Source organism: Stomoxys calcitrans, chromosome 4 (assembly GCF_963082655.1).
Source record: "Stomoxys calcitrans chromosome 4, idStoCalc2.1, whole genome shotgun sequence".
Lineage (NCBI taxonomy): Eukaryota > Metazoa > Arthropoda > Insecta > Diptera > Muscidae > Stomoxys > Stomoxys calcitrans.
In genome coordinates, this window is record NC_081555.1 from 108,819,994 (window position 1) to 108,843,854 (window position 23,861).

Sequence of the window (23,861 nt, forward strand, 5' to 3'; positions counted from 1 at the left end):
CATTTTCTAATCTTAAATACCTTTCATTTGAATCCCGTATTGTCGTGATTAGTCTATACATACATTTGGTAGGTTTAGGGGAGGTGCGGCCCCCCTAGGTACCCCAACCGAAATTTTGATACAATTTTTTTATTTTTTGGTTACAATAAGAGAGAAGAGAAGTTTGCCCCTGTTCCTTAGTGGAATGTTCATGGGAAAAGTTTGCAATTTTGGTTACAATAAGAGAGCACACAAATCTTCGCATAAATCGAGGTCTCCGAGATCTGGCGTTTCTGAGAATTAAGATACGGAGGAGAGTCCTCCCCTCTTTAAGATATCAAAAAATGTAGCACCCCTTTTTCACCAAGGGATCATTATGCACCATCTGTGAAAATTTCTAGAAAATCAGCTTAGCCGTTCTTGAGTCTATACGGAACAGATAAACAAACAAACCAACGAACAAACCGGCAACCAAACACAAATTGATTTTTATTTATAAGATGATACGATATGGGACCAGAAATTTTTTCTGATATTCTTGGCGGGACTTATACCCAGACATTTAGCGACAAAAGCCAACATGCTACCTTCTGAGCTACAGGGGCCTCCGTCTTACCATCCATTTTTTGTCCGACAATGATCTATCGTTTATTTTATTATTCACTAGCTGGACTGGGGCCGCTGTTCCTTCTTTCACTCTCTTATTTTATCTGTGCCCTATACTGGTACGGTCAGGAAAAAAGTCCTGTTTGGGGTTGTTGGTGCTGGGTTGGTCCCAATGTGGATATCACATTGGTGATCTACTCTCAAATACCTTTCGTTAGAGCCTTATATTGCTATGGTCGGTAAATATTTCCGGTATGGTGGTATTTTTGAGGGTGAGGTGGTCTCCCATATATCAGATTCGTGCTATAGTCTCCAATACCTTTCATATGAACCCCATATTGTCATTATTGGTTTATATTGGGTTGCCCAAAAAGTAATTGCGGATTTTTTAAAAGAAAGTAAATGCATTTTTAATAAAACTTAAAATGAACTTTAATCAAATATACTTTTTTTACACTTTTTTTCTAAAGGAAGGTAAAAGTAACAGCTAATAACTGACAGAAGAAAGAATGCAATTACAGAGTCACAAGCTGTGAAAAAATTTGTCAACGCCGACTATATGAAAAATCCGCAATTACTTCTTGGGCAACCCAATATTTTCATTTGGTGGGCCTTGCAGGTGAAGCGGCCCCTGGATATCTCAGCCTATATAAGGATACCAAATTTCTGTTTTTAAGTTATTATAAACAAACTAAATTTAGCTAAAATCGTCCCACCCATCTCCGAGATCTGGTGTCCGCCGGGCGTCCGCCCAATAAAGTTTGGATGTTAGACCTACTAGAGCAGAATTTTGTTTTGACCTATAATATCAAGCATTTTGAAGGTGGCTATCAAAATATTCAGGGAAACGGTTATATACATTCGAAATTATATTTCAAAGCTACCACTTGGAATACCAGGTTTATAAAGATCGGTAGGTGCTCCTGTGTCCATCCCAATTTGAGGGAAAATGTGTTCTCTACTACCAATGACCTTGTATTGCTGTCCTATTCTATCCGGATCGGTCTTCATGTATTAGTTTTAATTTCTTCTTCGAGGTAGGATAGGGGAAGGGGGATTGCACTCATACACATCCTTTCATTTGAGTACAATATATTCTCGGTCGTACTACATGACAGTTTGATGTTGTTTTTATTGGGAGGAGAGGGTCGCTCCCCCTACGCTCAGACCCAAAAGACTATTTATTTCTGTCCGTTATTGTTGCGATATACATGTCCTGCTGAAAGGCAGGACGGCTGGACGTGACCCAGATTCTTGAATCCTTATGAACATTAGATTCGAACTCTACTCTACTCTACTCTACTCTACTCTACTCTACTCTACTCTTTTAATTCACTAAATATCCTGATCGAACTACACGTCCCATTGAAGGGTATTTAGTATGTGGGCCGGTCCCAGACACTATCCCAAATATGTATACCTGATTCGTAGGCAACTCCCAAAGACCTTTTATTTTATATCCATTTTGTGACGTTGTACATTCATGCCCGTTTAAGGGGTTTTAGGGTTGGGGAGGCCCCGTGGACACCATGGACCACATTCTTATAACAGGTGTGTACTCGACTTCCAAACACTTTTTATTTGATATCAATATTGTCTCAATTGGCAAATAAGCTCTGCTAGGGGGTTTTAGGTGGTGGGGAGTTGCCTCAGATACCATCGAATAGATTGTTATATCAGATTCTTACCCAACTTTTAAAAACTTTTCATTTGATATCCATATTGTTTAATTTGGTAAATAAGCCCTGCTTGATGGTTTTGGGGAGATCCTTCAGACACCAGGGAATAAATTCTTATGTCAAATTTGTACTCAGCTTTTAAATAAAATTCAATGATTTGCAAGCGTTGCTCGTTAGTAAGTCTATTCATGATGAAATGTCAAAGCACACTGAGCATCTTTCTCTTTGACACCATGTCTGAAATCCCACGTGATCTGTCAAATACTAATGCATGAAAATCCTAACCTCAAAAAAATCACCCTTTAAATACCTTTCATTTGATACCCCTATTGCCCAAAGCGGTGAAAGAGTTCTGTTGGGGGACTTTATGGGGGTGGGGGACCCCTGAACACTTTGCGAGAATTTTCTATACCAAGTTCGTACTCTACTCTAATATACCTTTCATTTGATACCCATATTGTCTCAATCGGTAAACATGTCCGTCCGGGTGGGTTTTAGGATGGGGCGTCTCCCCAGGCAATATGACCCAAAAATTTTATACCAAATTCGTGTTTTTGGGGTACCATAAGGTGGCATACAAACTTTCGCTTATATCGCTGCACGTATCTGCGAGATCTGGCGTTTTTGAAAATTGGGGTATGGGGGAGGGTCCCCCATAACAAAACACGTCATGCTAAATTTCAACCAAATCGGATAGGAATTGCGCCCTCCAGAGGCTCTAGAAATCAAGACAACAGGTTGGTTTAAAGGGCAGCTGTATCTATGGTAGAGGGTAAAATTTCATTTTTATATAATAGAAGAAGAAGAAGAGATATGGGACCAGAAAATTGTGTCTGGTATTCTTGCCGGGACTTGAAACCAAGTGTTTAGCGTCAACGGCCGACATGCTACCTTCTGAGCTACGGGGGCCTTCGTCTTACCATACGGTTTTTATCCGACAATGCATTCTATCGCCGCTAGGCCGCTTCTTTTGTCGATTTGTCTTCTAGAATTTGCATGGATTCATCTTTAAAATTTCCCATTGACCCCAAAATTTGTTTGTCAGCTGTTGAAATGCCCATGCTTCTTTGTTAATAAATTTAAGGTGTTATAGCAGCTTTAAGATGTTCAATAGCTCGTATGTTGATGCTTTAATAACCCAACGACATACGATTTTTCATTTGCTTCCCTGTGTGCCACATACTTTTGCATCTGTTGTGACATCCATCACAGGAAACTGAAGCAATGCAAATAGAACTTCCTGTGAAACCCGCAAAATACTGTGATTCATTTGTCCATTCGTCTATTCATCCAACATTTTCTGCCCATCTACCAGATACAAAAACATAATTAAGCTGGAATTCTTTTTTTTTTGCTTAAAGTTTTAATTAAAAATCCATACAAGTTTTAATCACACATACCAGAAACGTTTAACTTTTCTCTCGTGGCACTAGAGAGCACAGCAGCAGCAGCTACTCTCTGTGCTTTGAACCAAATGCCGTTGCAGTTCGCCGCCCACTACCTTCGAAGAACCACAATCTCGACATGACAATGAGTTGTTCATTCAGAACTTCATGGTTTCCGCTTGGCATGGTAGCTGCTGCTTTCTTCTACACTTCATTGCCATGACATTCACAGGATATGCGCATTCATGGGCCATCTTCTTGGCTCATGCAGTGACTGCTGACTTCCCAAGTGCAAAAGGAGCAACACATCAACCAAATGTTGGTGTTGGCAAAATTCGCCCGGAGTTTGGACTAATCTCTTCACAATGCTTCGTCGAAAAAATGTTGTGACCTCCTTTGTGTGCCTGCTGCCTTGGAGAGAAGTCATTGCAGGATGCCATTTAGCTTGAAACACTACACTACTACTTGTATGTCTTTGTTTGTGTGTGTGTGTGTGTAAGATGTTCTAAACGCAAGGGCTCCGAGATACATAATTTTAAGTAGTAGCATGGTGGTAAACTGAACGATGAGTCTTTTTACGCTGAAATTACGTATTTTGAACTTAGCTTTGTCTTAGATATTAACCAATGAAGGAAATTCGTTGTTTTTTCAAACAGCATTACCATTGGATCTTTGTTAGACTAGGTTAGGCTAGGTAAGGTTAGAGTGGCAGTCTAATTTCTTGACCAACTCACTCAGACTATGGGTAGCTTTTATCAGAGTAAATCCATAGCGGAGGCCACCGTAGCGCATAGGTTAGCATGTCCGTCTATGACGCTGAACGCCTGGGTTCGAATCCTGGCAGGAACATCAGAAAATTTTTCAGCGGTGGTTATCCCCTCCTACTGCTGGCCACATTTGTTAGGTACTTTGCCATGTAAAAACGTATCCCAAAAGAGGTGTCGCTCCACAGCACGCCGTTCGGACTCGGCTATAGAACGGAGGTCCCTTACCCTTGAGCTTAAAACAGAATCGGACAGCACTCATTGATTTGTGAGAAGTTTTCCTGAGTTCCGGTCCAATTCCATATCCATAGAGACTAAGCTTCTTTTAAGGGGGAAACATCCACCAAACAGACACATCCAAAAGCTAACTGTTGAGTTTGTTGAAGTTTACCCATCATTCGATTCCCGATTAAGGGCTTCATTCACAAAAAAAAGCTCTTTATATCCAGGGACCGGGGGCCGTGACTATAAAGCCGAAAGAAGGGCAAAGCTACACGGATGAGGTTAAGGACCTTAGGCGAAACCGGAGGAAGCCGAAGACGCCACCCTCTCCGTCCAGAAGACAAAGACGGGTACTATTCTCCTCGCGATGGGCAATGGTGGGAATAAAGAGGTATTTTGCGAGTTCCTCAAAGAATTTATGAGAAGGCACTGAGAAAGATCAAAAGGGAGTACTTTGTCAGGTTGGTCGAGGAATTCTCATATATAAAGGATACTTGAAGATTACTGAAGCTAATGGGCGAAGATTCTCCATTTACGGCAAATCTGCAGAAGCTGAAAAGGGAATGGACCGAACCCCCTCGTGAAACTCCATTGCATTTGCTCGGCACAGAGTTTCCTGGCTTTGAGCTCTGGGAAGTGGCGCAACTCTGGGAAATGGTGGGGAATGCTGATATAGTGGACAGGACCGGACCGCATTTTCCCGAAAATGCTACAGGAGGCCTACGAGTGCCTTTCTGGAAGATTTTTTGTGATGTTGAGGGCTAGTATAGAATTTGCGTATGTACCTCAATCATGGAGGAGGATTAAGGTGCGGCCAAGGTTTTTAGATCGATCCTTCTTTGTTAAGACATTGGAGAGAATTTTAGATTTCCACATTAGGAGTAAACATGGGGAGTCATACTTCTCTAGATGCCAGCAGGCATGTATTAAGGGCAAATCAGTGGCCTCTGCTCTGCATGGTGTGGCGCATCACTTTAAGAGGTCACTGGATTATAGGCAATTTACGTTAGCTGGTTGTTTGGATATTGAAGGAGCCTTCAACAATGTGCATGTGTCTGCTATTGAGCGGGCTTTACAGGGTGCAGGTGTGGATGATACCGTGATAGTTTAGATAATGAGAGTGCTTTCACATAGCGAGATCCTTGCCAGTATTGGCCATTCGACAGTACGGGTTAACGCCACTAGGGGTACACCTCAGGGCGTCGTCTTTTCACTGCTACTATGAATTCTTGTGGTTGATGTGGTTCTGATCAGATTGGTGGCGAAAGGGGTGAAGGTGTGTGCTTATGTAGATGATCTTTTCACTCTCGCTACGGGTAAATTTATGGACACTATATTGGACATTCTTAGTGGTGCTCTTGGGCGTACGGTGCCTTGGACCGCGAATTGCGGACTAAGGGTGAATCCTAAGAAGTCGAAACTGGTCTTGTTCACAAGGGAGAGAAGGATACCGGAGTTCGAACTACCCACGATGTATGAGGTAATTTTGGAGTCGTCTTAATCGGCAAAATTTCCTGGCGTTATTCTTGATAGTAGATTGGACTGAAACTTGAATATAGCCTCGCGGGTAAAGAAGACCTTTGCGGCTCTTTACTTCTGTTATAAGCTTATAGGAAGTAAAGAGTTTCTATGTCCTAGGTTGATGTACAGGCTATACTCGGCGGTGGTAAGGTCAGTTCTAACGTATGGCTGTCATGTTTGGTGGCCGGTGACGGATAAAGGGACACATGTGCGCCATCTAGACAAGGTTAATAGGGTTGCCTTGAGATTCATGACTGAGGTTATGGGCATTATTGCGACAGGGTCCCTAGAGGTTATAATGGGAATCCAGCCGATCGATTTGTTTATAAAGGAGTCGACAGAGAGGATTCTATGTAGACTATTACAGCTTGACCTGCTTAGGAAAACTCCAGTTAGTAGTAGGGATGGAAATAGATGAGCGCCGACCATATTTACAGATGGATCTGAGATGGAGAGCGTGACTGGTTGTGGCATATATTGCTGTGAACTTGACATGAACGCCTCTTTACGAATGCCTGATGACTACAGCATTTTCCAGGCAGAGCGCTTTGCGATAACTAGGGTGGCGGATATTGTGCTATCTAGAGGTATAAATCGATCTAACATCTGTATCTACAGCGAGGCATAGCTGGCACGAGTATAAAATCCAAGGTTTTAGGTCGCTGTCGAGAGGTCTTAAATTGTCTTAGAGGAGCCATAATCTGGTTTATATTGGGTTCCCGGACATAAGGTTAGGTTGAGTGGGTTTCCCACAAAAGGTGAGGTCACTCGGAGGCCAGTCCGGCCCATTGTGGAACCCTAGAAAGAAAGGGAAGAGGTTATACGTGAATAAAAGAAAAACAGGAGGAATGGAGAAACCGAGAGGGATGAAGAAAATCCCATCCCCACGCATGCACGGATGAACCTACGCCAAAGCTTATGGCACCCGTCTTCGGAACCATCTTGTTCCTTCAACAAATCTCAGGAGACCAGAGGTACGTTCTCAAGTTCGCCCAGATCACAGAAGAAACGGAAAACCTACGTCACTGAAGACCCGAATATGAACACAGCAAGTGCTCAATAGTCTCCTTTTCTTCCTTATCGAGACAACTCCTATAGAAGCCATTGTGAGGTATTTCCATATGCGACGCCATGCGTCCCATGGCACAGTGCCTGATTCTGACCCCTGTCACGGTACTCATCGATCTTTTATCGAACGCCAGCAACTCTCTCATCCTTCACCGGTCTATGACCGGCCAGAGCACCTTTGAAGTCCAGCAACCATTCACCGAGTCCCACCTCGCCACCGACGCCACCCTGGCCATCCCTTCTACTGTGTACAGTAGCTCGACAAAAGGCACGTAGGCACGGCTGGTGACTGGTACATCCGGAGCAGACGAATCCCTACTGGCGCAGACGAACCCCTACTGACGCAATAGTCCGCGCTCTCATTTCCTGAAATCCCGGCATGCCCAGGAACCCATGTCAACGTTACATCGTGGGCCCGGAGCCTATCTAGGGACTCCAAACAATCTCCGACGCATCTCGACCTCTATATCATCGACCATAAGGCTTTCAGCGCCGTCATACTGTCCACATAAATTCTGCGTTTTGAGGGCTGTAAATCCCTTACCAGAATTTCCCCTGCGGTCACTTCAATGGCACAAACCTCTGTCTGAAAGACCGTACACTCGTCCGCCAGTCTCAAAGACAAACAGATATTGAGTACATCAGCGTAGACCCCCAATCCAGTCCCGGACTCCATCTTGAAGCCATCTGTGTAGATCTAGGTCTTATCCTCCCAAGTACAGCATTCGCCCTCTATTCATCCCTCCCAGGAAAACGAATCGTGCATGCTCTCACTCCAGTCGGCAATAGCGCCTGGTAGTTGGATATCCTTATGCCCCGGACATAAGGATATCATAGGAAATGAGAAGGCGGACATGCTAGCGAGATTGGGTACAAGCTTTGCTTTTGTGTCAATATTGGAGGTATACCCACCAATATCGAAACAAAGCTTCTGTAGGACGAAAGCTCGAAATCGAACATAGATAGCCTGTTGCTAATGGAAGAGGCACATCTAAGTATGATTATCGGAATTATGACAGGACATAATAAGTTAAGTAAACATATGTCTCGTATTGGCATTAGAATTGATGACATCTGTCGGTGGTGTAATAAGATCGTGGTCTCGGAGGACAGCTTTCAGATAGCAAGAAGGAGGTCAGTGTAGCTATTGGTATCATAACGGGACACATAGGACTACGAGCTCACTTATATAAAATCGGTACGGCTAGTATTAGCATATGTAGATCATCCGGGGAAGATGATAAGACGTTGGAACATTTCCTTTGTCATTGCCCGGCTTTCGCGTCTAACAGATACCGGCACTTAGGTGGAAACACAATACCAGACATGAACCAACTTAGGGGAGTGGTATTGAAAACAATTAAGGATTTTGTAAGTAGCACGGAATTCCTAACTTCAAATTTTCTTTTTAGAGGTTACTTTATAGTTTTTAGAGCGCACTACAATCGGATTACTGGCTTAGGTGTATGCCCATAGTGGCATGAGGCGGATTAATATCTGCACCCTCTTTTCAACCTAACCTAATCTAATATTGATGTAAGTCGTAGGGGATTGCAAATGGGCCATATGGGTTCAGATTAAGATATAGCTCCCATTTCAAACTATCCACTGATTTGACTTTCTGAGCACCTGAAAGCCGCATTTTTTTTCTAGTTTGGCTGAGAGCATGCAGTGTTTTGTTATGACTTCCAACAACTGTGCCAAGTATGGTCCAAATCGGTTTATAATCTGATACAGCTCCCTTATAAGCCGATATCCCGATTTGATTTCCTTATAATCCGCATTTTTTGTCCGATTTGGCGGAAATTTTGCACAGAGTGTTTTGTTATGACTTTCATTAACGGTGTCAAGTACAGTCCGAATCGGTCTATAACCTGATATAGGTCCCATATCCACCGATCTTCCGATTTGAGCCCTTGTTGAGCCCTTGCAAGTCGCAATTTTTGTCAGATTTGGCAGAAATTTTGCACGGAGATTTGTCCCTATTTAGCTCCCATATAATTCGATTTTCCGATTAGTCCTCTACGTCGCCTAGAAACTCTAATTTGTGCCTGATTTCTATATATTTGTTATCTAAAATACAAATGCGTTGAATTTTTTTGCAGAATTCATGGTGGTGGGTTCCCAAAATTCGGCCCATCCGAACTTATCACATTCTTACTTGCTTGGCTCTCATTGCTCCTGAACTTTCATTGGGTATTGAGGGCACATTAAGCGCAAAATATTCCGTCATAAGCTATACCATACTGTGTGTGGGAATATGTGTTTTTGTAGTCATTCCTCCTCGTTATAGTCTTATAAGCATTGCCACTCTAGGCAAGTAAGCCAACATTGGCATCATTAGTCCAATAGTGCCTGTTGTTGCACCACATCAGTTTTGGCGGTAGTTTTAGTCTGCACTTTTAGAGCTGCTACTGCTTTTACTCTCATCATGTCTTTTGATAAGTGTTGAAATGTGATATGAACACTTATGACATATTACAATCATATGCGAGTGAAGTATCATTGAAGCAGACAGAGATGGAGACTGAAAGCAAAACGACACTTCAACCAAGAAAATATATCCTAGATGTAAGACCCCGATAAGCGTAGAACAAGTAGGAGAATAACTTTTAACATACTCTAAACCATGTTATAAACTATCAATCAAGGTGCGCCTAGCTAACTATTAAAAGGCAATTTTATGTCAAATAGGTTTTAAATATTTTCTACGAAATCCATTCAATTCACATTTTCCAGTTGGTGAGAGCATTGATATTAAAAGGATTTTGAAGGACTTCTTTAAAGACGAAATAAATACCAAACCATTTCATATCGAATTGCGGCAATCAGGATTACCATGTGCAATCCCAAGTTTCGCATGCGTCATAATCATTTCTACAAATCTTTAAAGCAAATTTGCTTTGGCATTGTCCTATCTTTGAGTGCATCCGGGGCCTGTTATGTCCTCCATAGTTTGCCGCGTAAAGAGAAATATGCCAACTTTTATACGTAAGTTTTATTCACGAAGAATTTTTTTGAATTATGTTGGATAATTTCTTTTGTGTCTTTGGTTTTCTTCAGAAATTATGATCCCATGTCTTCGTTTACTCGCATGAAGGAAGGTGGCTATTTAGATTCATGTCCTCCAACTTCGAAGGGACATAATTTCAAGCAAAAATAATGACCATATACATATGAGATTTCAGGATGCTTTAAAAATTATCTGGCTTTTTTGTTCTAAATAAAACTCCTGATTTGTAAATCAAGCAAAAGGGTGCTTAATTCGGCCGGTTCGAATCTTATAGGTCGATTATGGAACTTCAGTTGATTTGCGAGCAAACTAGTTACAGTCATGTCGTTTCTGCATTGAATTGCATACCTTTTTACAATTTTACAAATGTCAACGCGTCTATAGTTGAGTTGACGTCGATAATCGACCCCTTTATACCCTCCATCATGGATCGCATTTGTCAAGTTCTTTGCCCGGTGTTTTCTTATAGACAAACAAAGGATAATGAATAAACCAGTAAGTAAAGGCAAAAGTCGGGCAGTGCTTTATAATACCCTTTACCTTCTCTATTAGCACAAAGTGGGTGCTATATGTATATATCTGAACCAATTTTGATGGAGCTCGGCCGATGTATTCAGATGGGTTATTAAACCACCCGTATCAAATTTCGAGCAAAGCAAATATATTTAAACTGTAATAACTACGGCTCTCGATCTGAATCGATTTTGATCAAACTTTTTAGATATTGTGGTAGACAATTTTGGCCAAAGTGCGCTTAAAGTGGCTCTAGGGATGTGTCTAAATCTGAACCGATTTCTATGAAATTCACCAGTAATGTAGAGGGTCACGAAAAAATCCTTCCAGCCACATATCGAAAGAATCGGTTTACAAATTTTGTATTTTATTACATTACTAGCTGATCCGGGCCCGCTCCGGTTGTGCTTTCATTTACTTTATATGGAACAAAATTTTCCTTGGAATATTTATATTCGACAATTAAAGAGCTTTTAGTGAAATACCATGCTACGAAAATAGTATATCGCTTGACTAACAGTTTAACAATATAAGTGTCTTTATCTGAATCCCATATGATCTTTATTGGTCTACGAATTTAAATTTGGATGTAAGATGTACTCCATTCTTATAATATTTTATTTCAGCCCGATATTCTTATGATGTCTGATTTAGGGGTATTTTCGGGGGTGAGGTGGTCCCCCAGACAATTGGCCCTGAATAAATATCAGCATCGTGCTCTACTTCAAATACCATTTATTTAAACCACGATGAGGCATCCTCCAAACACATGGCCCCAAAATAGGTTATCAAATTCGTTTTCTAATCTCAAATAACTTTCGTTTGAGCCACATATTTGCATGGTCGAAAAATGTTTACCCTTTGCGGTGTGTTTGGGGAAGGGGTGATGCCCTTGGGGGATAGGCGGCCACTCAGTGAGTTGGCCTTGAAAATATAAATCGAAATCGTGTTACACTCTAAAAACCCTTTTATTTGAGCCTCATATTGCAATAGTCAGCAAGTGTTCCTATTTGGGTGGTCCCATAGACACTTTTCCCGAATATTGATATCAGATTTGTGCCTAACTCCCAAAGACCTTTCATTTGAGCCCCATATTGCTATGGTCGTAAATTTGTCCCCTTGGGGGGAAGTTTTTTGGGAATGGCGGCCCCTAAACACTTGGTCCCATATTTGGATATCAGATTCGAATTCTACACTCAAATACCTTTTATTTATGTCCCATATTCCCATAGTCAGTAACTTAGTCCAGTTTGGGGGGTGTTTTGGGGAAGGGGTGGACCCCCAGACACATAGTTCCACATTTGAATATTAGATTCGTATTCTACTCGCTAATACCTTTCATTAGAGTCCCATATTGTCATGGTCGGCAAATATGTCCGAATTGGTGGTGTTTTGGGGCTTGGGGTGGTCCCCCTATCATTTGGTCCGACATTCGGATATCAGATACGTTTTCTTATCCTAAATACCTTTCATTTGAGTCCCATATTGTCGTGATTGGTCTAAATATATATTTGGTAGGTTTTAGGGTGGGGCAGCCCCCCTAGGTACCCCATCCGAAATTTGGATACCAAATTTTTATTTTTTAGGGTACTATATGAGAGCACACAAAATTTCGCTTAAATCGCACCACCCATCTCCGAGATCTGGCGTTTCTGAAAATTAGGGTTAGGGGGAGGGTCCGTCCCCCCTTCAGATATCAAAAAATTGCAGTACCCTATTTTCACCACGGGGTCATTATGCACCATCTGTGAAAATTTCAATAAAATGGGTTCAGCCGTTTCCGAGTCTATAAGGAACACACAAACATACATATAAACAAACAAACAAACCTACAAACAAACACAAATTGATTTTTATATATAAGATAATTGCCATGCTATTGGAGCCATATCAGCCTATGGGCCGATTCGGACCAAATATGGTTTGTATGTTAAATACCATAGTAGAAGTCATTGTGCAAAATATCATTAAATCAATTCGGATAAGAATTGCGCCATTTTTTGGCTCAAGAAGTAATTTCGAGAGATTATTTTATATGGGAGCTATATCAAGTAATTAACTGATTTGCCAATTATGGCAACTATGGGCTTGCCAAATTTTAGCCAATTCGGATAATAATAGCGCTCTCTTGAGGCTTAAGAAGTCTAAATCCGGGATCGGTTTACATGTCAGCTAAATATATCAAAACATGGACGTATATGGCCTATTTGCTATACAAGTGGGCCTACTCTGATAGATAGTATTTGGCCAAAATTTCATGCGACGAGCTTCCTTGGAAAGTAAGCGAACTATACACAGACAGACAGACTGGCGGCCAATATTTAGAACAATATTTCGATGTGTTACATACGGAACGGCGATGTTAGTATATCCCCATCCTATGGTGGAGGGCCAATATTTAGACCAATATTTCGATGTGTTACATACAGAACGGCGAAGTTAGTATACCCCCATCCTATGGTGGAGGGTATAATTTGTTTTAAACAATTGGTTTTTCTACCTTTGGGAGTGATGAACGTGTACTTGTATCAAAACGTTGCACCTGAGCCTTTCTAGTACAATGAGTTTCTGGGTTTTTTTTTCAGTGAAATTGCAATATTCATAACTAATCAGATGCAAATGCAAATTTTGCCCATGAACATTCCATTAAGGAACAGGGGCAAACTTCTAACATATCGATGAGTGCAGTCCGATTCAAGTTTAAGCTCAATGATAAGCGGCCTACTTTTTATAGCCGAGTCCGAACGGCGTGCCGCAGTGCGACACCTCTTTGGAGAGAAGATTTACATGACATAGTACCTCACAAATGATTCCAGCATTAGGAGGGGAAAACCACCGCTGAAAATTTTTTCTGATAGTCTCGCCAGGATTAGAACCCTGGCGTTTAGCGTCTTAGACGGCCATGCTAACCTCTGCACTACAGTGGCCTCCTCATAACTAGTCAGCATTTCTAATTACACTAAGCTTGGGAAAACGGTTAGAATTTCCGCCCTCCATGTGCAAAGTAACTAATCTCTAAGGTTCGGTTTTCATGTCTTGAAACCCACTGCCAATCCGTATGCCGCACATCTAAATATTAATTTCCGATCCCACAACTTTTACTTTAATTGGCTATGACATTGCATTTGTCCCATTAGCCGAACTTGGAATAATATTCCAAACGCATAGATCTTTCAAAGGCTGCAGTTACTACTTGCCTTTACCGAACCATCATAAGCGAGTAGTATGTATTTTTTTGTTAGTAGTGTGCCATATCTATTCACATCTACGTCTTGTATAATCTTCTTCAGCGGGATATTGAAGTGACCACACGATAAGCTGTCTCCTTGTCTGAAACCTCGTTTAGTATTGAATGCTTCGGAGGGATTCTTTCCCAATCTTACTGGGGAACGTGTATCAGCAAGTGTCATCTTGTAGGTTTAGGTAGCTGTCTGCCATCAGACTCACTTAGTCGTTTTCGTCCATTGTGATACCACAGGAACAGAAGACCATTTAACCATCCAGATCGCTTTGAAAAACCCAATAACTTGTGAATGTTCACATCCATTAAATCAGACAGACTCTCAAAAAAATAAGAACCTAAAGTGGAACTCCTTCTGACTGCTGGTGCGGAACACACACACAGAAGGTGTTCTATAGTCTCTTCCTCTTCGGTGTCCTCACAGCTTCCGCAAATGTCGTTGCTGGCAACCTTCAGTCTATCAGCATAATTTCCGATTAGACAGTTACCTGTCATGACGGACACAATGACTGAGACATCTGTTCTAGCCAGTGACACCAAAGCGGTAGACCTCTTCAAGTCTAGATTAGGCCACATAGTTTTGAAATGCTCACAGCCCCCTCTTTGTGACCATCTATCATTCGGGCCTGATCCTTAAAACTTAGCTTACATGTCGCTAGAGGCATACCCACAGATTCCAGTACCCCTGAAATGTGTAGGGTAGTTCCTAGTCTCGCAAGCTCGTCCGCTTTACAGTTTCCTGGAATATCTCTGTGGTCCGGCACCCAGAACAGGTGGATTTTGAACTGATCAGCCATCTCGCTGAGAGATCTGCGACAGTCGTGGACGGTTTTGGTGTTCAGAAATACGTTCTCCAGAGATTTAATGACTGCTTGGCTATCTGAGAAGATATTTATGCCAATCGTCGTTATGACATTGTATCTTAGCCATTCCACCACTTCTTTAATTGCAAGGATCTCCGCTTGATACACATTGCAGTGGTTGGGTAACCTTTTTGAAATGACCAGTTCTAGATCTTTAGAGTGCACCCAAAACCCACCTGGTCGTTTAGTTTGGAACCATCCGTAAAGTCTATTTATCTTCTGTTAGCAGCAATATCATAGTTCCAATCGGTTCTATCAGGAATGGTAGTACAGTACTTTTTATCAAAAAACGGCTCAGGTAGGGTGTAATCCATACTGCCTGGAACATCGGATATTGCATCAAAAATATCAAGTGTTCGTAGCCGCCACATAACCAATTTGGATAGCCACAATGTCCAGCTACAATAAGATGTAGCATTATATTCAGATGGCTTCGTCCTCAGTGCGGCTGTGATGCACAAACAAGCCATCCTTTGGGTCGGGGTAAGTACTGAGCAGTAGGTAGATTTTTGAAGCGCCGTCCACCAGACCACAACACCATATAGCACTATAGGTCTGACAACTGTAGTATAAACCCAATGCATGACACGCGGTCTAAACCCCCAACTTATGCCAATGGCTCTCTTGTAGGTGTATAGGGCAAGAGTTGCCTTTCTTGCCCTTTCCAAAATGTTGGATTTGAAGTTCAATTTCCTGTCCAGCAAAACACCCAGTTATTTTGTGCTTCCTGTAAATAGAGCACTCTCTCCACCCAAGGAGACAGGTTCCACTGTAGGCAACTTATATCTCCTACTGAAAAGAACTACGGCACGGATTTATACCTAGACCACTTTCGGAAGCCCACCTTGCTGTGGCACGTAGAGCATCCTGAAGTGTATCTCATAGAGTGCTGGGAAACTTTCCCCTAACCGGAATTGCCACGTCATCAGCATACGTGACCACTTTTACACTTTTCTCTTCCAGAGACAATAATATACTGTTAATGACCATGTTCCAAAGTAGAGGAGACAATACACCTCGTAGAGGAGTTCCTCTGCTGACCCATCTTTTTAGATCCACAGATCTAACGACTGCCGTTATGCATCTTTTAGTAAGTAAGTTATTAATAAATTTCCTTACGGTAAAGTTCATGCCTAGAAACTCCTTCATGATTGACGTCGGTTTTACATTATTAAAAGCACCTTCAATGTCAAGAAATGGTTTCATTGTATATTCCTTGACAGCGGGAGAAACCTCTATGTAGCCGACCAGGTCGAGAATCCAGGTCAGTGGATTTTCTTTTACTATATGCTGCCGCGACAGGCAATCTCCAGGGATCTTTGTCTTTAGATATTTTTCTATCAACCTCTCAAGAGTCTTCAACATAAAGGATGACAGACTATTAGGTCGAAAATCTCTCGCCTTCGTATGATAGGGTCTTCCTGCTTTCGGAAAGAAAATGACCTTCTTGGCCCTCCATCCCACATATGTGACATTCTGATACAAGCAGAGTGTATCTCCCTAAGCCAGGGAGTCAGTCTATCAGACACAGTTTGTAATTCAATCGGTGATACATCATCAGGGCCTGGCGACTTAAAGGAATTGCAACTTTTTCCTTTAGAATCTTATTAATTTTGCAAGAACATCAAACTCAGACATGGCTTAGATTACCTTTGATCGTCTAGGGCTGTCGAAAGCGGCTTTATAGTCAACGAAGAATTTATCTTTACTTCTTGGGCCTTTTTCATTATTTGGCACAGTATGAATTTCTGTTATATGGTAGATTAACCAGGTTTATAGGGCCTAGCATTAATACGGCCAAATATCTCATTGGCTTTAGGTTCTAATCTTTCACACAGTGCGCTCGAAAGTATTTGGTATGCGATGGGGAGGAGACTTATTTCTCTGTAGTTGGCACATACCATCTTGCCACCTTTCTTTTATACACGACATAGTATGCTGAGGTTCCAATAATCGGGTATGTGTTCTTCTAGCCAAAAACGCGCAGATGAGCTGATGCATACGCCTTATCAGCGTGTCGCCTCCGGTCTTAAATAGTTCAGCGGGCAACTCATCGGCTCCTGCTGCCTTTTTGTTCTGTTGAACCTTTTTCTGACTAGGAGCCATTGGCGTAACTAGAGATTTTTCCTGGGGGTGCTACAGCCCAACCAAAAAAAAAAAAAAAAAAAAATAAAAAATAAAACACGTAAAAAGGCATTAAGTTCGGCCGGGCCGAACATCGGATACTTATCACCTCTGGTATATATAAACAACATTTCGTTAAAATCCAGTGCAAAATAGTATGGCTTAACGACTCAGTGCTTGTTATACTCCATTTGACAAGGTGAGTTATCGGCGCCTTTAAACGACCAATGGCCATAATGTTCCCGCGGCGATTGGTCCTTTGGACCGGAACGGGACTTAGAGCAGGATGAGGATCGCTATCTTCACACTCATTTGTGCTCAATTCGCTGTTATGAACCTACAGGAGCTATGTCGACATTTGTTCCGAACTGGACCCAACTCCCCATAAATCAATCTTCAAAATTTCAACAAAATGGGGTAAAGGGGTCTTATATGATTTCAAAATCGTACATTGAGAGATCGATATATGTGGTAGCTATTTCCAAATGTCATCCGATCAGCACCACATTCGGGGAAGATATATAGGGGTTTAACATAGCTCACTGTATCGAGAGTTCGATATTTTGGAGGGCTGTACCAAAAATGATTCGATCTAAGCCATACTAAAATTTCAGTGAATTGTGACAATTAATGCTGTTTTTATAGACTTGAGACCTTATATAGGGAGATCGCTCTATGTGCACGAGGGCTATATTTAGACAAAGACCATATTCGGCACAGATATTGGGTATGTTAACACAAACTATTGCCTAAATTTCAGCCTTATAAGGTAATAAATTCAGATTTTATGCGCCAACGTCCTTAAATTACACCAACTTAATACTAAATTTCCCTTGAACATTCCACTACGGAACAGGGGAGGCTTCGAAGACTTAGAAGATTGGTCAATATGGGTGCTACATTAAGATATAGTCCGATTTGAACCATATTAGGCGCGGAGATCTTAACACAAATTATTGTCTAAATTTCAGTCTTAACAGGCAATAAATTCACATTTTATGCACCTAAGACCTTATATCGGTCTATATGAAGTCTATACTAAGATATAGTCTGATTTGGATTTGGGAGCTCAACACAAATAGTTGTGCCAAATTTCAACCAAATCGCGTAGTAAATACAGCCTAAGGCCCTTAATCGCGAGATCGTCCTATATGGGGACTATATCAGGATATTGTCCGCTGTAGCCATATTCGTGCTTAACCAGCCCATGGACATAAAAATAATCAATGCAATGTTTTAATTTTCATACCCTACACCACCATAACTTTGTGCATTTGTTTGCAACGCTAAGCAGGAGAAGAGCTAAACCCATTGGTAAGTATACCGATCGGCTTAGAATCACTTCTTGATTTAATTTCGATATGTCCGTCTGTCTGTCCATGTATTCTTCTGATCAAGGAATAGGTCGAATTTGTCGGCCGATTGTCATGAATTTTTGAACAAGTTTCTTGTTTGGTCCAAAGAAAAACGCTTTGATTTTGGAAAGAAATCGGATCAGATTTAGATATAGCTCCCATATATATCTTTCATCCGATATGGCCTTCTAAGGCTGTAGTAGCCACAGTATTGGTTCGATCTTTACAAAGTTTAGCACTGATGTTTTATTTGGCGTTGCAATACGTGTGCAAAAGTTGACCAAAGTCGGACCAGATATAGCTCTCCCATATATAACTTTTTTCCGATATGTCCTTTTAAGGCTGCAGTAGCCACAATTTAGCCGATCTTTACAAAATTAAGCACGAGATATATTATTTGACGTCCCAATAGGTGTGCAGAATGTCATTAAAGTCGGGTCAGATTAAGATTTAGCTGCGATATATATCTTGCATCCTATATGGTCCTTTAAAGCTGTAGTAGCCAGGAAAAACAGTAGCAGGAAAAGTTTTATTTGACGTCAAAAAAAAAACAAAAAGAATAAATATTGGGTTGCCCAAAAAGTAATTGCGGATTTTTTAAAAGAAAGTTAATGCATTTTTAATAGAACTTAGAATGAACTTTAATCAAATATAATTTTTTTATACTTTTTTTCCTAAAGCAAGCTAAAAGTCACAGCTGATAACTGACAGAAGAAAGAATGCAATTACAGAGTCACGAGCTGTGAAAAAATTTGTCAACGCCGACTATATGAAAAATCCGCAATTACTTTTTGGGCAACCCAATAAATAAAATGAAATGAATAGAAAATTCATTAAAATTGAATCAAACTTAGATATAGCTCCTATATATAAATATCTGGAGGCCATCGTAGAGCAGAGGTTAGTATAAAATGGAGGTCCCTTGTCATTGAGCTTAAAAAACTTGAATCGGACAGCACTCATTGATATGTGAGAAGTTTGCCCCTGTTCCTTAATGGAATGTTCAGGGGCAAATTTGCATTTGCATATATCTCGTCCATCTCTGCGCTACGGTGGCCTTCAAGCGTACAAAGATGAGAACTTTCTTTCAACTCTCTTTGGAATGAATAAGTGTGTGGATATTGTCTTGAGTATTAAGTAGAAGAAGAAGGAGGTTTTTTGTTTCTAGGCATCCAAAGACTTAACAAAGTTGGTGTTTATAAGTAGTCATAACGACAACCTTGCTGCTGTGGGTGTTTTTGAGAATTATTTAACTTAGAAGTTAATTTCCAAGAATTTCAATGTATTCAACAATATTTGTACTTTTTCTAGACAGAAGAACAATCAAAAATTAGAAAACGCACAGCTTTGTGACTCCACCAGTAAAGTCAATGTTTTTTTCTTTATTTTTCTATGGATGCTATGGCGATAAAAATACAGGCTCTGCTACAAATCCGTTACAATTCCAAGAACGATTTTGGAAAATTTTTATTCTATGCAATGGCAAAAGTTAAAATTGTTGCAAAGTTTTTTTGTTGCTTGGCAGAGGCTGAAGGGGAAGCCAGTGTGTCAATGCAGCAAAAACAAGAAAAAACATCATTAACAAATGCAAACATTTGTAGCAAACTTTGAAATGCTATGCGTATGTTAGAGTGTCCCAAAATCAAACTGTTTTTTTAACCCACCGCCATAGGATGGGGTATACTAATTTAGTCATTCACACCTCGAAATATTCTGAGTCGATCTAGTCATGTCCGTCCGTCCATCTGTCGAAATCACGATAGCGGTCGAACGCTTAAAGCTAGCCGCTTGAAATTTTGCGCAGTTACTAACTATTGGGTTGCCCAAAAAGTAATTGCGGATTTTTTATATAGTCGGCGTTAACAAATTTTTTCACAGCTTGTGACTCTGTAATTGCATTCTTTCTTCTGTCAGTTATCAGCTATTACTTTTAGCTTGCTTTAGAAAAATAGTGTAAAAAAGTACATTTGATTAAAGGTCATTCTAAGTTTTATTAAAAATGCATTTACTTTCTTTTAAAAAATCCGCAATCACTTTTTGGGCAACCCAATACTTATGTAGGCCGTTGGGGATTAAAATGGACCAAATCAATTCTGATTTGTATATAACTCTCATATAAACCGATACCCCGATTTGACTTCTTGAGCCCCTGAAGCCGAAATTTTCGTTTGATTTGGCTAAAAATGTGCTCATAGCATTTCGCATTTTCCTTTATAGCATGGGACGGTCTAATGTACATATGTATGCATATGGTATTGAAACTTGAGGCGAGCCAAATGGTAAAATGCTGGTTCTCTAACTCTTTGCTCCACTGAGGAAAATGCGACAGTTTCCATAGTTGCAGCTGCTTTAAGCAGATGCCTTTTGGCAATCATTCGATATACGGATGTCAAATGGGATGATGCCTTTGGATGCGTTGGTAGAAAGAGGGTGTTGTATGGAAGGTGGTGAATGTGAATTCTTCGTTTTGTGTTGCAGCTAAAATGTTGTTGTGCCAAACTTTGGCATTCTCGAGAGGCGGGTTTGTTGTTGTTTTTGATACTGGGCTCACTGATGACATATATGCCCGCATACTGACACACACACACACATATATGTATTGACAAAGTGTAACTTTAAAGTCACCACCCGCAAAATGCCCACACTTTCTGGTTGCCAATTTAAATGTCTTGAGGCTAAACATGAAATTAAGTTACACCAAATTGGAAATAGATAGCACAGTGTCTCCTTGAAGGAAGCTTTTATGGAAATTTTTAAAATGAAGCTAACTATTGTAGCCATTTAAATAGAGAACTTCAAATATATACCATTTGTCTATTTACTATGCAACAAAATTTAAGTATTAATTTATATCTGTGGTGGCCACACTGTTATGTGTATAAATTTTTTCCAATCCTATGCTCTTATGTTCTTCTGCACCTACACATTAATGTGCAATTGTCTGTGTGTGTATGTGGTCATCACTGATTTTGATTGGTGCTTGGTTGTTTTCTGGTTAATTAGGCGTATACGCAACGTTTTCTATTTTCCATGAGTAATCATACGCACTAATGTACCTTAGTATGGCGTTTTCAATGATCCTATACTCCAAAGCTATTAGGGTAGGATACATTCAGAACTCGGAGAATGTATGAGCAATGTATACTCGTTGATACACATTTCCCCGCAACTCTCCAACGGACAATGAGGCGCCAGTAAAGGTTGTCACTGATATGCATTTGTCGGAAATTGTTGGAAAAATTGTGTCTGAGCCAAAAATCCTTTGGGCGATAAAAAAAATTTTGACTTCTTTAAGTTGGCATACCTTGATGATGTATCACCGGTTAAATAATAGGCTGTTTTCGATAGACTGGCTTCTTGGCTTTGGGAGATATATTTTGCTTCTATCAGCATATCGCATATACCTGTGTGATGGAAGGACACAGAGGTCCTTTTCATTTCAAAAGCACGGAAAACGTACCCACGAACTGGAAAGTTTTTCATTCTGTAAAACTGTCACCATTTGTGATGCTGAATACTCTAGAGAGTTTGATAGAAAAATATCTGAGATCACCTGTCTTGGCAGCAGCATGCATATAGTAAGGGCAAGTCCACAGAAACAGCCACATCAGATAAGAATTGCGCCCTCTAGAAGCTCAAGAAGTCTAATCGGGAGATCGGTTTATATGGTAGCTATATCAAGTTATGAACCAATTTGAACCACGCTTAGCACAGTTGTTGAACGTGATGCCACAACACCATGTGTATAATTTCATCCACACCGGGTAATAATTGCGGCCTCTAGAGGCTCACGAGCTAGGCGCCTACATTACGGTTGTCTCGCTATCAAGCAATACACAATGTTACCATTTATTGACATAAAGAGTGCTTTCAATAATGTAAACTAATGTCAATCATGAGGGAGCTGGAGTTTCTAGGCATCAATACTAGCAAATATATTAATAAACAAGTAAAAGCGTTCAAAGTTCGGCCGGGCCGAATCTTATATATCCTCCTACATGGATCGCATTTGTCAAGTTCTTTGAATGACTATTTCAATACATATATATGAGCAACATCAAGTTATTGACCGATGTTGACCGTACTTGCCATGGCTGTTAGAAGTCATGGAAAAATACCATCTCCAAAATTTCAGGCAAATCGAGTAAAAATTGCGCCCTCCAGTGGCTCAGAGTGTCAAATTGGGAAATCGGTTTATGTGGCAGCTATATCAGGTTATCAACCGATTTAGACCATACTTGGCACAGTTGTTGGAAGTCCAAACCAAAACGACGTATGCCAATTTTAAACCTAATTGGATGAGAATTGCGTCCTCTAGAAGTTAAAGAAGTCTAATCAGAGGTTTACAAGGCGACTGTATCAGGTTATGGACTGACTTAGACCATACTAGGCACAGTTACGACACGTAACAAATTTCAGCCAAATTGAATAAGAATTACGCCCTCTAGAAGCTCTAGAAGTCTAATCGGGAGATCGGTTAATATGGCAGCTTTATCAGGTTATGAACCGATTTGAAAATTTCACCAACACACCACGTGCAAAACTTTAGCCAAATCGGTTGAGAACTGAGTCCTCTAGAAGCTCAAGAAGTGTATTCGGGAGACGGGTTCATATGGCGGCTATATCAAGTTATGTACTGATTAAAACCATACTTGGCGCAGTTGTTAGAAGTCATTCCTTAACGATATGTGCAAAATTTCAGCCACATCGGATAAGAATTGCGCCCTCTAGAAGCTCAAGAAGTCTAATCGGGAGATCGGTTTATATGACAGCTATATTAGGTTATGAACCAATTTGAACCATACTTACCACAGTTGTTGAAAGTGATGCCAGAAAACCATGTGTATAATTTCATCCACACCGGGTAATAATTGCGGCCTCTAGAGGCTCGAGAAGTCAAAACCCAAGATCGGTTTATATGGCAGCTATATCAGTTTATGGACTGATTTAGACCATACTTGGCACAGTTGTTGGATGTGATACCAAAACACCATGAGTCTCAAGAAATCAAGACCCAAGATCGATTTATATGACAGCTAATTGAAACATTCACCGGGTTGGCCCATTTACAATTCCAATCAACCTACACTAACAAAATGTAGTTGTGTAAAATTTCAAGCGCCTAGCTTTACTCCTTCAAAAGTTATAGTGCTTTCGATGGACAGACGGACGGACATGGCTGGATCGACTTAAAATGTCATGACGATAAGGAATGCATACACTTTATGGGGTCTTAGACGCATATTTCGAGGGGTTACAAACGTAATGTCAATTATATACACTCCATCCTATGGTGGAGGGTATAATTACTTACTAAAGATGCATTCGAGGCATGCTTGGGATCACCTAAATTGGCTTACTGTCTCGTCCAGTTTGGAATATAACCATTGACAATATATTATTCTCTCTGGAAGAAAAAGTTGTAAAAGTCTCTGTGACAACTGTGCAAGCTGCAGGTGTTGGTCAGCTTTGTCTCCTGGATTGCTGCGACCGATATGCTCTTCCGACTCATAAAGTCTACGATCTCA

The 23,861-nt window shown here is 40.7% G+C and overlaps 1 protein-coding gene across 1 annotated transcript; it reads left to right on the forward strand.

Annotated features, from left to right (window-relative positions):
- Nucleotides 1–9,938: 9,938 nt before the first annotated feature.
- Nucleotides 9,939–10,472, forward strand: LOC106081310 (uncharacterized). Its single transcript, XM_013243187.2, has 2 exons — nt 9,939–10,215; nt 10,288–10,472. The coding sequence occupies exons 1-2, from the start codon at nt 10,064–10,066 to the stop codon at nt 10,385–10,387; spliced, it is 252 nt and encodes an 83-aa protein (XP_013098641.1). The 5' UTR covers nt 9,939–10,063; the 3' UTR covers nt 10,388–10,472.
- Nucleotides 10,473–23,861: the final 13,389 nt, after the last annotated feature.